Source organism: Pseudorasbora parva, chromosome 10 (genome assembly GCF_024679245.1).
Source record: "Pseudorasbora parva isolate DD20220531a chromosome 10, ASM2467924v1, whole genome shotgun sequence".
Taxonomy (NCBI): domain Eukaryota; kingdom Metazoa; phylum Chordata; class Actinopteri; order Cypriniformes; family Gobionidae; genus Pseudorasbora; species Pseudorasbora parva.
Genome location: NC_090181.1, coordinates 24,787,955 through 24,803,894, shown reverse-complemented (window position 1 = coordinate 24,803,894; position 15,940 = coordinate 24,787,955). Strand labels below are relative to the sequence as shown.

Below are 15,940 nucleotides of genomic sequence, written 5' to 3'. Positions count from 1 at the left end.
AAAGGGTTAGAAATGAGACAATCTTGTCATCTAAACCTTTACATGACCCTAAAATCACAAGCAAAAGCACATCCACCCATTTCTCCATGAAATTCACTACATTTCCAGATCAAACAAGGATAGAAAGAGTTACAATTACAAGTTCCCATGTCATTTAACCCAAGTTTGTTAAACCCTCCTCATTGCACAGGCTAAAAGCAATGCTGGGAGTTATGCGGCAATTATCCAATTTTGAGATTCTTTTGTAAAACAAAGAAATGGTATCATCACAATTTCTCAATAGTAAGATCTGGCATGTAGCAGAGAGAAAGAAAGAGAGATGTAAACAACAGTGATAGACAGAGAAGTAGACAGAAATGGGTTTAATCTTCCAAACCCCTGCATTCCCAAACAAAATCTATTTAAATATTTTCATTCATTGATTCTACTTAACTTAACTTACTTAATTGATTCCTACTTCAAGGACGGACGGAGGGACGGACGGACGCAAAGAAAGAAAGACAGACAGACAGATAGACAGATAGACAGATAGATAGATAGATAGATAGATAGATAGATAGATAGATAGATAGATAGATAGATAGATAGATAGATAGATAGATAGATAGATAGATAGATAGATAGATAGATAGATAGATAGATAGAAGCTCACACAAGTCTGATCCCAATTTTGGCTCAGGGTAAAGTGAGGACAAAGAGTTGACTCTCTAATGTTGTGAAATCTGAGAAAGTCCAGTTCACATCTCTCCTTTTAGAAGCTGTAAACTGAACAGTAAATTTTAAAATCAACAGTTTCATGAGATGTTTGGACAATGTTGTATCTGTCCATATGGTCACTCATCTGTAATGAGTACAGCATGTAACAGATTAACACCTCTGAAATGAACCTGTCCCTACTGCTGACAGACTAATAAACAACACTGTGTTCAACAATATATATATTTTTATATACAAGCACTAGAATATTACTCTAATATCACACAGCTGATTCTCTCAGATGTTATACTCACATTCACCCACATTCATCCATGACACCCACATCCAATTAAAAATATGTACTGACTACTGAGGCAGAGCGAGAAAAATATGAAAATAGCAAGCCTTAAACCAGACAGAGATATTAAATGCAGTGTGTTGATTTCAGCTCTTTCTTGTGCTCTATATAGGATATGGGTCACAAAAACTCCACAGCGTTTGAGTCTCTGCTCTAATGAAACATACATTGTTTGAGTCGTGATTGATTATAGCACAGCTCCTGTAAACTATGTGTGTGTTCGGAATGTGATGAAGAATGTAAGAACAAAACTGTATAATTTGAGTGTATTTCTGCTTGATAATCCTGGAACTTCCCTTCAACCCCAGAGCTCAGAAGGTGGGCGAGAGATCAGAGAAACAGACCCATGATCAGCATCTGGATTCAAATCTTAACTATTAAGATTTTATGCCATTTGTTCAGCAGTCTGAGATGTCACGGCCTATCCCACCATTCAAATGTTTGTGGCAAGTAAGATTTTTTTTTTGAACAAAAAATAATACTAAAATTCAGCAAGGATACATTAAATTGATCAAAAGTGACAGTAAACAGTGGCATTTTTGTATTTTACGCATAACATTATCACTTTTGCTGCCAAAACAGCCCTGACCCATTGAGGCGTGGACTCCACTAGACCCCTGAAGGTGTGCTGTGGTATTTGCTTTGGAGATGCTCTGACCCAGTCATCTAGCCATCACTACGTGGCCCTTGTCAAACTCGCCCATATCCTTCACTTGCCCATTTATCCTCCTTGTAACAGATCAATTTTGAGGGCAAAATGCTACCTAATATATCCCACTCACTAACAGGTGCTGTGATTAAGAGATAATAAGTGTTATTCACTTCACCTGTCAGTGGTCATAATTTTATGCCTGATGTGTGTGTGTGTGTGTGTGTGTGTGTGTGTGTGTGTGTGTGTGTGTATGTGTGTTTATATAGTGTGCTATCATAGCCAGTGAACTGCAGAGATGCCAGATTGATATAGCTGCTCTCTCCGAAACACGACGGGCAGGTGAGGGACACCTTAAGGAGGAGAAAGGTGTTTACACTTTCTTCTGGAAAGGAAAGTCAGCCGATCAGGCTAGAAACCATGGAGTTGGATTGCTATCAAAAACCAGCTTGTCAACCACCTCTCCGAACTTCCTGTGGGAATCAGCGAGCGCCTCATGACAATCCACCTGGTGTTGGCCAACAACCCGACAGCGTCAGTAGTGAGCGCCTATGCCCCTACCCTAGACTCCGACGTTGAAGAAAAGGAAGCTTTTTACGCCTGCCTGAAAGAAACCCTGCCAAAAATCCCCAGGGAGGATAAGATAATCCTCCTTGGAGACTTTAATACTAGGGTAGGCCGGGACCAACGCCTCTGGAAGGGCACTATTGGCAAGGAGGGCATCGGTAACATCAACGCCAACGGAGTGCTACTTCTGAGTAAGTGTGCTCAGCACAATCTCGTCATTACCAATACTCTCTATTGACAGAAAACCAATTTTTAAATCCCCTGTGCCCAAAAGATGGACAGACTCTTCCGAAAGACAATGCCTTCATCAACGTACGGTTGAAGGAGCACTTTCAAGATCTCCTGAACCGTGATAGTTCAGCCAAGCCAGACATCGCCAACCATATCCCACAGAGTCCCATCAGAGAAGAAATGGTTCACAATGCCCTCAAAAGTCTCAGGAACAACAAGGCTACTGGTCCTGATGGGATCCCCGCAGAGATTTTAAAGGAAGGAGGACCAAGGCTCTGGCACCACATCCACCATCTACTCATCAAGATCTGCGAAAGGGAAGAGCTCCCCTCAGAGCTCCGGGATGCCCAAATTGTTACCATATTTAAGAAAGGGGACAAGGCTGAATGCGGAAACTACAGAGGCATTTCGCTCTCATCAACAACTGGCAAAGTCCTTGCTTGTGTCCTCGTCAGCCACCTGCTACCACTATCTGAGGAGATACTCCCTGAATCACAGTACAGTTTCCGTCCATCCAGGGGAACAAGTGACATGATCTTTTCTGCTCGCCAACTACAAGAAAACTGTCGGGAACAAGGACTGCCTCTGTACATGGTCTTTATAGACTTGGCAAACACCTTTGACTCTGTGGATCAGCAGGCACTGTGGAGCATACTATCAAAGTATGGATGTCACCCCAAATACATCCGTGTACTGAGGCTATTACATGATGGCATGTCAGCCACAGTGCTCAACAGTGGCTCTGAATCCGAGCCATTCACTGTAGAAACTGGGGTCAAACAGGGATGTATCATTGCACCCACCCTATTTGCCATCTTCATTGCAGCCATACTTAACCTTATTGTTGCCACAGGTGATCCCAATCCTTTATAGGACTGATGGTAGGCTCTTTAACCTTAACAGGTTTAAAGCCAAGAGTAAAGTGAGGAATATCCCTATCATGGAGCTGCAATACGCTGATGATAACTCTATTTTGGCACTTTCCCCTGAAGACTTTGCAAAGGCATACAGAGCCCTGGGTCTGGCCTTGAACATCAAGAATACTCTGGTTCTGTATCAATCACCACCCAACCAGCCATCACTCCAGCCCATAATTAAAGTAGATAACACCACTCTGGAAAGTGTGGACCACTTCACCTCCCTTGGTAGCATTCTCTCTTCCAAAGCTGATATAGACTATGAAGTTAAACATTGCCTGAGCTCTGCCAGCGGAGCCTATGCCAAACTTAGGGCAAGAGTCTTTGATGACCGAGACCTGAGGGCTCAAACCAAGGTGCTGGTTTACAGAGCTGTGATTCTCCCAACTCTGCTGTATGGATCGGAATCCTGGACAACCTACAGCAGACATATGAGAGCACTAGAACTATTCCATCAAAGAACCTTAAGAAAAATCCTGATGATCAACTGGGAAGACAGACATACACATTCCAGTATTCTGGAGGAAACGAACATGACGAGCATTACTACCATCATAATGTAGAACCAACTCCGATGGATAGGACATGTCATCCGAATGCCCAATAACCATCTCCCAAAGCAGATCCTGTACTCCCAGCTAAAGCAAGGACAGTGAGCCCCTGGGGGACCAAAGAAACGCTTTAAGGACAATATCAAGACCAGCCTGAAAAAGTTAAAAAAACATAACATCCAGTGACTGGGAGAATCTAGTGAGAATCTAGGGACTACTGGAGAAAGGCAGTGCAGGAACTCTGCTGTGCCGCAGATGCAAGGTGGGAACACTCCAAGGACAAACAGAGAAGGGCTCCAACACTATACACCACCTCAACCTTCAGTTGCCAACATTGCAGCAGAATCTGTGGATCACAGATCGGCCTTTACAGCCACCTGATGAGTCACAAATAAGACGACCCAACAGAGAGGACAGTCATACTCGTTTCGAGTGACCGCCGAAGAAGATATAGTACTGTGCAGTCTAAGGCATGTTAGTATTTTCACCCCCCAAATTGTTTTTAAGCCAGTTATTAATATATTTTGCAATAGTGTGTCAGTAGGTAATATCAGTTTTACATTTTTTTTTGTCAAATTATTATACAAAAATGTATACTTTATTATACATTATACAAAAATCTCACTGGTATGGATTATTACAATTAACGGCAAAATAAATGTTTGAAAATGTAAACTGATATTACCTATTGACACACTATTGCAAAATATATAAATAACTGGATTAAAAACATTTTGGGGGGTGAAAATACTAATGTGCCTAAGACTTTTGCACAGTACTATATATTATCGATGACCTAAAGGATTATTAGGAACACCATACTAATACTGTGTTTGACCCTCTTTCAACTTCAGAACTACCTTAATTCTACATGGCATTGATTCAACAAGGTGCTGAAAGCATTCTTTAGAAATGCTGGCCCATATTGATAGGATAGCATCTTGCATTTGATGGAGATTTGTGGGATGAACATCCAGGGCACGAAGCTCCTGTTCCACCACATCCCAAAGATGCTCTATTGGGTTGAGATCTGGTGACTGTAGAGGTCATTTTAGTACAGTACACTAATTGTCATGTTCAAGAAACCAATTTGAAATTATTAGAGCTTTGTGACATGGTGCATTATCCTGCTGGGTACATGGTGGCCATAAAGGGATGGACATTGTCAGAAACAATGCTCAGGTAGGCCGTGGCATTTAAACGATGTCCAATTGGCACTAAGGGGCCTAAAGTGTGCCAAGAAAACATCCCCCACATCATTATACCACCACCACCACCAGCCTGTGGTAACAAGGCATGATGGATCCATGTTCTCATTCTGTTTACGCCAAATTCTGACTCTACCATCTGAATGTCTCAACAGAAATCAAGACTCATCAGACCAGGCAACATCCAGTCTTTCCAGTCTTCAGTTGTCCAATTTTGGTGAGCTCGTGCAAATTGTAGCATCTTTTTCCTATTTGTAGTGGAGATCAGTGGTACCCGGTGGGGTCTTCTGCTGTTGTAGCCCATCCGCCTCAAGGTTGTGTCCGCCTCAAAGCTCGAATCATTTCAAACTGGTTTCTTGAACATGACAATGATAATATATATGTGCATTTTATATATATATATATATATATATATATATATATATATATATATATATATATATATATATATATATATATATATATATATATATATATATATATATATATATATACACATACATAGTTATTTTTTTGGAATAATATTTTAGAATATTACAGAGAAGTAGAGGCTTCATAAATCTTACAGACCAACTCAAAACTTTTTAAACAGTAGTGTAAAATAGTGTGGAGTATAATCTGATCGTTTATGGCAAAACCTCTCACAACAGGAAACATAAATCACGCTACATATACACACAGCCCTGTCAATGCCCAAAGTAAAGCACTCTGAATCTTTTGCAAAAGTGGCTGAGCTTTTATCTTTTCAAACAATTTATGCGCCATGTCATAACTTGAGATTACACATGCCACTGACAGCACATCTATTGCAGAGTGGTTGTACAATTTTCAACCTTTTCTTTTGCAACTTCTGAAAGCAAGCAGTCTGCATGAAACTAAACTTATACTCTAGAGCTCAAGTCAAACACTCAGGGCCAAATGCCTCAGAAACAATGTGACCACTAAAAGACAAGACTGTGAAAATATTCCATTTAAGATGGAAAATAGCACAATAATCTGGCAATATAAACAGCAAAAAAAAAAAAAGTTTATAAACTACAGATGTGCTGAAAACACATTCAAGGCCTCTCTGAAATTGTTGACTGAAAAGGATTAGGTTATAACGTGAATTAAATAATGTTAACATCTCATCTCTCTGTGTCAAGAATGAAACTGTATCCTTGTATGACAGGTTAAGAACATAGATGAGTTTGCAGCCAAACTAATACTCTCTCCCACACCAGATTTACAGTATTTCTGCCAAACACAAGTCTTAGTAATCCAATACATCAGTTCTTTAAGATTTATCTCTCAAGTGTTACATTTCTTTAAAAAAAAACAAAGTAAAAACTGATGTATTAACCCCAAGAGATGGATTTACATTTGTTTTATATAAAAACTGCACCAGTAAAAATGTGTTAAGACAACACTACTTCAAAATTCTAATACTACAACAAGTGATTAATAATTCATAAATTAACATCAATGTTTGATTTATATTGTTTTATTGCTTAAACATCTAAATTAAGACATAAATGTGCCTTTAATATTCAAATAGCACATGTATGCATAATTGCATATAAAGAAATCAAAATCCAAGGCAACAGACTTGTGTTTCCCTGGCAACAGCCATTGAGCCATGAGCACATTCCCAAAACCCAACGCACTTCCTGTTGCTTCACTCAACATGCCAGACACATGCAGCATGTTAAGAATGATGCACTGAACATGCACCCAGACGAAATTAAACTCAATAAATAAAACCCACATGTCAGAAAACACACTGCATGCATAAGCAAATTATTAAATTAGTAGCCAACTTTTGGTGGTGGTAACAAACCCGACCCACACGCACATTCACACACAGAAACAAGGATTTAACTGGCAGGTGTGAGATGGATTGACATTTAGAGCTTAAAATGAGGTTGCACATCCTATGGTGACAGAAAGAAACCCACCCAACACACTTTATGATCACATTATGATTTCCATAAAGTGCTGGAATAAACTCTTCTAAACAAACACTACATTCTTTTTAGAATTCCTTATCACAAGGAATAAAAGTTCAGGCCAACACACATTCCTCTGTTTTTAATCAAAACCAGACATCTGATGTAACAGCCACTGGGTTAAAGAGAAAACTATATCCTAATATACAAACTATTCCCATAAAGGTTAGTGAGAAAGAAAAAAACAGTCATTAAAAGTGTGTGGAAATGTTTTCCCCTCCTAATTTTCTTTTGTGCGAGTGATCATTTGATGTAATAGTATGACTTATGTTTATATCTTACTTTGGTGCTTTCCGACAAAACCCTAAAGCTTCTCAGATTCCCTTACGTGAACATGAATCATTGGTGATCCACTTCTCTCCATTAGACTTTCTGAATAAGTCTATAAAAATGAGCTGATGTAGTTGTGGTCTGGCCGAAGGGGAAAAGTACAAGAATGGGTCTTGTACCCTCTATTTCTGTTCGGCAATGTATTTTTAAGAGGAATTATTTTAATTGTAACCCTCTCTATCTTGTTTCTCTTAGTCTCTCTCCCATTTCCCAGAAAAGGGGAGCAAAACTGTGCCACACAATAAACCTTCACACAAAAAACATGCATCACCGGATTTATGATCACGCCTACTGCTCATCCGACCAATCAAAACAACCGTTCAAACACCTCCAGATGTTGCGCATCATCCGGAGCAAAGGGATGATTATGAGTCACTGAATCATAGGTGTGGGAAAAATCTCCACGTCACTACAACAATGATTGCAGAGTAAATATATGAGTTTGTGTGATATGGAAGTTGTTGTTGAACGTCTCGGAAATGTGGGAGCCTTGCTATGCAGGTTTGCCTTGTGCTCTTGAGCTCCCTCATGCTGAACTCACCTTTGACCTGGGGTCCAAATGTCAGGGAAGCATTCACTCACGCATGAACACACTCAATACACAACTACTTCAAATAAATAATTGCAAAAAATGCACATACACATAAATGAATGCTGTCTGTGGCCATAACTACATAACTGGCTGGTTTTAATGCATGTTAACAAATGCAGTCTTTGTAAACTAGAGGAACTACAGAACTGTTGTACATGTTTAGAATAGGCCAATATCAAACCACTGACCTCAACTTGTAATTTTAAAATTCTACTCTGCTGAAGTTACGACAAAATTAAAAAAAAACTAAAGAAACTGAGCATAATTCTGCAGTGAAGTAAACTGTCCATTGCTGACAGACTGACTGTACAATATGATGCAAGTGTTGAATTGAGCTTTAAACATTTGCTAGTGTGTACAGGTTTGGCTGTACTTCTGAAGGTCACTTTGTGAAAATATATATAGTTAAGTGACTTATGAAGTGGTCCTCACTATATGAAAAGAATTATAAATCAGCCAAATTTTACTTCACACAAACCCGTTGACATTATTACAGGTTTGGTTTAGGGTTAGCATATAGTAGATATTATCCTAGTATAAAAACACTGAGCCCCCTGTTTCTAAGCATAAATTAGTGAGGCCTAAATGTTTGAAAATATTATCACAAACATAGTGAAGCCTGTTACAAAAAATGAATTTGTGTGTAACATTTTTAGGGGGCCTAAATATTTGACAGACAGATAGTAAATCAACCAAATCATGTTTTGGTTTAAATCTACATAAGCAGGTTTTTATGAGGGATAGCTCAACCAGAAGTTAAGCCAAGTCAAGTCACATTTATTTATATAGCACCCTATACAATACAGAAGCAGCTGTATGGTGAAAACAGGAAAATAATGATCAAAATTAAAACATTTGATCATTTATTCACCCTCATGTCCTTTAAAAAACCTGTATGAATTATTCTGTGAAAGATAAAAGAAGATATTTTGAGAAATGTCCCTGTATGTTTTACCTGTAAAATTTAAGCCAATGGCAACCAAAACAAAACAGGCTGGGAATGACAAGTAAGTATTAAATGATGACAGAATTTACATTTTTGGGTATAGCAAATATATGATCACCTCTGTAACATTGTGTCTGAGATCTCACTGGGATAGTGTTATGGGATAGAATAAGATCTCACTGGGATAGAACCTGTTAAAACACTAGGACAGTGATCAGTATTGATCTCATATGCATCTTAACTTGCAATATTTGAATTGTATTGTGATAGCCTACTGCTAAATGACTGAAAATGAGCAAGTATTCATGTAAACATTTTGAAACTAAAATAAATTAAATGCCTGAACTTCTTTCTTAACCATGATCAGTTATCAAAGACTAACAACATATTTGTACTAAACGAATGTAATAGGATTCTATTTATAGTGCATGCAACAGCCTAAGTTCAAATGCAAAGTTACCCAAAAATTGTTAGTTCATGTGAATGTCTGTCGTGCTTGGCTACTAAATAAAACAATATAACATCCCAACTAGTCTACATGCTCTACACAACAAGCAGCATAGTCAACACATCTCTTTGAAGATGTAGTCTACTTCGAGGAAACGCTGAGAGAATATTTTTGGACAGAACTATTTGTGACTTGACGCTAAGCAACACTGCAATGATAGCTAAACGTATTTTCAATACAGCCAACTGTTTTCCCAGTTCTTTTAGGGAATTTTTAAAAAGTTAACATACCCAGTAACATATTTTCTAGTTTCTTGCGGTCAACTCGAAACCTTTCCTCGGTCCAGTCTGGATCAGGCGGGGAGATGTGACCGCAGTGGCCGCTAGAGTCATCCTCAGACACGGCAGACGGTGAGTCGTCACTCCGCTCGCTGCTGGAGCCATGATCATGATGCATGAAACTCAGCGGCTCAGCCATTGCGCTTTAAAGTGTTTCAAACTTACTAAACGGGGTTAATATGTAAAAGAGGCAAACGGCAAGTCAACCTTAGGAGAAAAACATTCCGTTTTCCAGGCAAGTTTTTCCTATCCTGCCTCTGAAGTTCCTGAAAGCCCCTTTGGCCAGTTACTGCCCCCGAGAAAATCAATCTGCCCCTTAATTCCTCTCCCCTCCACTTTTCCTCTGGCTCCAGGACCAGAACACACTATAGTTGGAGGACATGGATGCATGGATGGATTATGCTCCTATGGGAGCATTCACGTGTCAGGATAACCGCCCACTCTCCTCCCAAACTTTCTCATCATCATATCCAGTTGGCGAGTTTAGCTTCTCCTGCATGCGCGGAAAATAAAACATTCTGACCTATATATATTTATATATCGGTATTTATATATTGGTATATTTTTTATATTTCAATTTATTGGAAAAGCAATTCTTACAAAACCACTTTACATGCACCTCTTCTGTGAGTAACATTCTTAAAAAAAGAAAGAAAAAAGGCAGTTGTATAGTTTTTAAGAGGCCTAGCATATCATGTGACAGGCATGTGTGTGTGTGTGTGTATATATATATATATATATATATATATATATATATATATATATATATATATATATATATATATAATCACATGTATTTAAAAAAATAAGATTTAATTAGACTGACATCACTGGAACTTTTGTGGACTTATACTTTGAAGCCTTTATAAAACGCATTTGTAAGCCTCTGCATGAAATCCTTAGTGAGAATACAACGACGTAACATCGCCATCTTATGGCGCAAATCTACCACGCAGAATTTGAATAAATGTGAGCAGATTGTGTAGTTTGATCTCTGATGTGAACCAATTCCAACATATGGAAACATCTCATTCTCCCTTTCTTTCAAACAATATAGTAGAATCATCACAAAAAAGCTGCGGTCAGAAACATATTTTATAATAACACCTTTTAATTCAAAAAACAATAAAAATGATCCAGTATTGTATTTATTTCTATACAATAAAATTACTAAAATGTAGCTAATCCATTTGAAAATAAAACAATATTTTTATGTGTCAACTGACGGGTTGTTTCAGGAAGCCTCTGTGAACAGGAGCAAGTGACTCGGCCTCTTGAATAAGGGTGTGTGTGTGTGTGTGTTCTCGTGGTAGGGGAGGTTCATCTGTTGGTAAACATCTCGTTTCTGTACAGGTGCGTTGTAGAGTTGTGTGCAGTAAGTGTCCATGTGCAACCATTTCAACATCTTGCCGTCCAGTTACATTGCATACTTCTGAGTCCATTCCCTTGCCAGTCTGTTATACCTAAAAGACAGGAATAGTCAACAACTTTATTCAAAAGAACAGCACTCAGCTGATTTAAAATTTGACTTGATGAAGAGTCAGTTTTAGCTGAAAATAGCTGAGTAATTTGGTACTTAATAATTGTACATATGGCTTAATAGTAATAAAAGAAATTGTAGAAAAGATACAAAAGTGTGCTAAGACTGCACCACACAGGAGAAGATGGTTCATGCAGATGTACTTATTTTAGCAATAATACAGTGAAAGAGAGCCACCCACACAAGGTCACTTACTTATCTTTGTCAGATTTGTAGATGTGGGCAATATCTGGAACTAAAGGGTCATCTGGATTTGGGTCACAAAGTAGTGAGCATATGGATAATAAAACTGGAAAAACAACAACAGAAAACAGAAGAATCGTTTAAGTTATGTTAATAAAAGTAACCTGAATATAGCTCATATTTTATATAGCCTTATTTCAAAATGGATTAAATTAATTATTTTCCTCAATTCAACAAATAATACCACACAAAGTATATAAAAAAAGTGTATGATTTTTTTTAAAGAAATTGTGAATTTGCTCAATACTTTGTTAAAGCACCTTTGGCACCAATTACAGCCTCAAATCTTTTTGAGTATGATGCTAAAAGCTTGGCACACCTATTTTTGGGCAGTTTCTTCCATTCTTCTTTGCAGGACCTCTCAAGCTTCAATAGCTTAGATGGGGAGTGTTGGTGCACAGCCATTTTCAGATCTCTCAAGAGGTGTTCAATCGGATTCATGTCTGGGCTCTGGCTGGCCCACCCAAGGACATTCACAAAGTTGTCCCATAGCCACCCCATTGATATCTTGGCTGTGTGCTTAGGGTTGTTGTCCTGCTGGAAGATGAACCTTCGCCCCAATCTGAGGTCCAAAGAGCTCTGGAGCAGGTTTTCATCAAGGATGTCTCTGTACATTGCTGTCCCTGCCACTGAAAAACATCCCCACAGCATGATGCTGCCACCACCATTCTTCACTGTAGGGACGGTATTGGCCTGGTGATGAGCAGTGCCTGGTTTCCTCCAGACATGACACTTGCCATTTAGGCCAAAGAGTTCAATCTTTGTTTCATCAGACCAGAGAATTTGGTTTCTCGTGGTCTGAGAGTCCTTTTAGGCCTGATTGGTGGAGTACTGCAGAGATGGTTGTTCTTCTGGAAGGTTCTCCTCTCCACAGAGAAACACTGGAGCTCTGTCAGAGTGACCATTGGGTTCTTAGTCACCTCCCTGACTAAGGCCCTTCTCCCCTGATCAATCATTTTCAGCTTTAGGAAGGATCCTGGTAGTTCCAAACTTCTTCCATTTATGGATGATGGAGACCCGCCATTGAACTTCAATGCTGCAGACATTTTACTGTACCGTTCCCCAGATCTGTGCCTCGATACTGTCTCTGAGGTCTACAGACAATTCCTTGGACTTAATGGCTTAGTTTGTGCTCCGACATGCACCGTTAACTGTTGGACCTTATTTAGACAGGTGTGTGCCTTTCCAAATCATGTCCAATCAACTGAATTTACCACAGGTGGACTTTAATAAAGTTGTAGAAACATCTCAAGGATGATCAGTGGAAACAGGATGCACCTGAGCTCTATTTTGAGTGTCATGGCAAAGGCAGCAAATACTTATGTTCAAGTGATTTTTTTCTTTTCTTTTTTTCTCCATGTTGTCATTGTGGGGTATTGTTTGTAGAATTTTGAGGGGAATAAAGAATTTAATCAATTTTGGAATAAGGATGTGTGTGTGACCACATCTTTTCGACTGTCTAATCAGCCTCAAATTCTGTTCCTGTCAATCAGGCGGTGTTAACCAATTATACTGCATGAGGGAGAGCAGAACACATCTCACACATACACACACACACACACATGTACGGAGGCAGCAAGCGTGGCAAGCGCGTCACACTCAGCCACTCAGGAAAAAGCAGTTTTTAAAAACAACGCGTGGGCCACATTTACACCAAACTTTGATATCAAGCAGGGGGCCACAAAATATCATCCCGCGGGGCCGCACGCAAGTGGCCAGCTGGCCGCGCGTTTGAGACCCCTGGATTAGTGTTTGCTAACCTTTGGATACCGTGAGGGCAGGTGACCACTGGGAGCGAAGAATGTCCAAACAGATGCTTCCATTACTGTTGATATTTGGGTGGTAGATTTTTGTTGTGAAGGCAACCTGACAGAGAAACATAATGTCAAATATCTAAAGAACAAATAATTTATGGATGAGGTAAAAACAGATGTAATTCTCACCTTTGGTGGTTTAAAGGGATAATCAGTTGGGAAATGGATTGTGAGGAAGAAAACCCCTCCTTGATATGGACTATCACCCTAGGGGGGTGATAAAGAATGAGGTTGTGTACGATCGAAGCTAATTTTTTAATGACCCAATTACTAATTTCACAAAATAAACATTGACCTAAAATTATTCATGTATACTTACTGGGCCCATTATTGTCGCCTGCCAGTGAAACACTGAAAGAGCAAATAAATTATATTGAGCAAACAAATTAAAGTATGAAAGTATGAAAATCAAATTCAAGAATTGTGCATGTAGTTGTGGGACACACTTACAGTCCTCTCCGAGTGGTCCAGCTGAGCACTGCGAGGGTGGATCCCGTTGCAAGTCCTGTAGCTCCTACAAATACAGTAGGAATGGATAATAAAATGTCTATGCTTCAAAAACAGATGTAAGAAGCAAAACAAGGCTAAAGAGTTTCTGAGAGCTCAAGTGAAATCAAGTTGATATATTCATATTAACGTCATAGTTCACCCAAAACTGAAAATTAGCCCATGATTTACTCACCCTCAAGTCATCCTAGGTGTATATGACATTCTTCTTTCAGACAAATACAATCTTATATTAGAGTTATATTAAAAATGTCCTGGCTCTTTCAAGCTTTATAGGGGGTTATTAAAGGCCTTCTGTAGCGAAGTGGAACCCTGTGGAACAGTTTTATGAAGTATAAATGCAATATTATGGACTTTAAAACGATGCAATAATTCACTGCCATTATAAAGCTTGGAAGAGCCAGGATATTTTTAATATAACATTTTGTATTTAAACAAATTTACGATTTTATTTGTCTGAAAAAAAGAATGTCATATACACCTAGGATGGCTTGAGGGTGAGTAAATCATGGGCTAATTTTCACTTTTGGGTGAACTATCACTTTAATATCCATGAAACCTAGTCTAAAAATGCAATTTTTATAATGAAGACATTTGTTGTTCTTTTTTATCTTTAAACTATGTATTTATATATAATCTGTACTATTATTATTATTATTATTATATATTATTAAAGTATTAATATTTAAGTAGTATTAAATCAGTAGTTGTAAATACAACAACATTTTCTATAGAGTTTTAATTTATGCTTATTTCTGTTTTAGTAAATGTAGTACTTCAACTTATTTTATTTCAGTTAGCTTCCAAGGCACATTTTCTAAATGGTATTTAATAATTTAACAACATAAGTATATATTCACACACATTACATAATGTTGTGAAGACTTTCTGATTTTATTTATTTTAAATATGACAAGTTATATTATTATAATGTAACATTATAATAATGTTACATTATTTTAATGTACTCGCTGTCTATTATGACTGTAAACTGACTGTTTCCTTCCTATTTAAAAAAAAGGCTAACCTTGTTTAACTACAGCTGCTTAAACATCCCTCGTCGATCTTCATCAATGCAATGGTATACTTATCACAGTTATAATATAATAATTTACTGGTGTGTTAAGACTTGAGTTCGCTTTGTTTTCGACATCAAGATCTTTTCATCTGGCCGAAAAAGAAATTCTTCTGATCTTCTTACAACATAGTAATGTGGACAGAGAGATAGTTCACCGTAACAGTCATTTGTAGATCTCTTGGATCGCCGTAAAGCTAGTCTACTTTTAAGACATTTATTATATTAAGAAATAAATATATTACCTTCTGGATCCTTTTCAAAGCCATCAGATCTCCGCTTCTTTTCTCCGCCTGAGGATGTGAAGAGAACGATAATAAGAAGGCGGACATGAGAGGTGTTTAATTCAAAATAAAAGTCCTTGTACCCTGTTATGACGAAGGATTGTTTCAGAGAGAAAAGCGTTCCATAACTGCTGGTCAAGGATCAATTTTCTCCATAATAATAGCATATTAGGGAAGCATATTTGGAAAACGATAAACATATCTGTTGATTTCTTGAACGAAATGTCTAATCAGTGGTGTTTAAGTTAGCACTGAACAAAGACTTTGTTTTCTCATTTTAAAACGAACAAACAACAAAAAAATATACATGTCTCGTCCTATTCAATGTTACTGAGACCGCTAGGGGGAAGTAGTACTATACGAATAGATATATGAGAGAATTTTGAGCACGAGTTTGTGAGTGTGTTACTTAGGGGTTATAATAAAATATATAAATATGTAACACGTCGCTGTCGCTCTCATAGATATGTAACGTTAGGCTACTATGATCGCGCTAGTGATGGGAGAAACGAAGCTTTTTAAAGCTTTGAATCTATTGAATCAATTGCTTCGCAAAACGAGTCACTGTTTTGAAGCGTTCAAAACATCACACACCGGTGACCCCTGCTGTTCAGAGAAAACACTAGCCTGACAAGCCAGACTCGGACATCAGAGTCCC

The 15,940-nt window shown here is 38.2% G+C and overlaps 2 protein-coding genes across 3 annotated transcripts in view; both read right to left on the bottom strand.

Annotated features, from left to right (window-relative positions):
* Nucleotides 1-10,231, bottom strand: part of bicc1a (BicC family RNA binding protein 1a) — a 44,684-nt gene extending 34,453 nt beyond the window's left edge. For both annotated transcript variants that reach the window (XM_067455643.1, XM_067455645.1), the window contains exon 1: nucleotides 9,772-10,231. In XM_067455643.1, the coding sequence (XP_067311744.1) occupies nucleotides 9,772-9,958 (187 nt within the window). In that variant the 5' untranslated portion in view covers nucleotides 9,959-10,231. The remainder of the gene's footprint in view (nucleotides 1-9,771) is intronic.
* Nucleotides 10,232-10,896: 665 nt separating this feature from the next.
* On the bottom strand, nucleotides 10,897-15,390 carry ube2d1a (ubiquitin-conjugating enzyme E2D 1a). Its single transcript, XM_067454626.1, has 7 exons — nucleotides 15,244-15,390; nucleotides 13,867-13,930; nucleotides 13,736-13,767; nucleotides 13,546-13,623; nucleotides 13,363-13,468; nucleotides 11,555-11,648; nucleotides 10,897-11,282 (listed from the first exon to the last, which is right to left on the bottom strand). Exons 1-7 carry the CDS (start codon nucleotides 15,328-15,330, stop codon nucleotides 11,237-11,239), a joined length of 507 nt encoding a protein of 168 aa, XP_067310727.1. The 5' UTR covers nucleotides 15,331-15,390; the 3' UTR covers nucleotides 10,897-11,236.
* Between the last annotated feature and the right edge of the window lie 550 nt (nucleotides 15,391-15,940).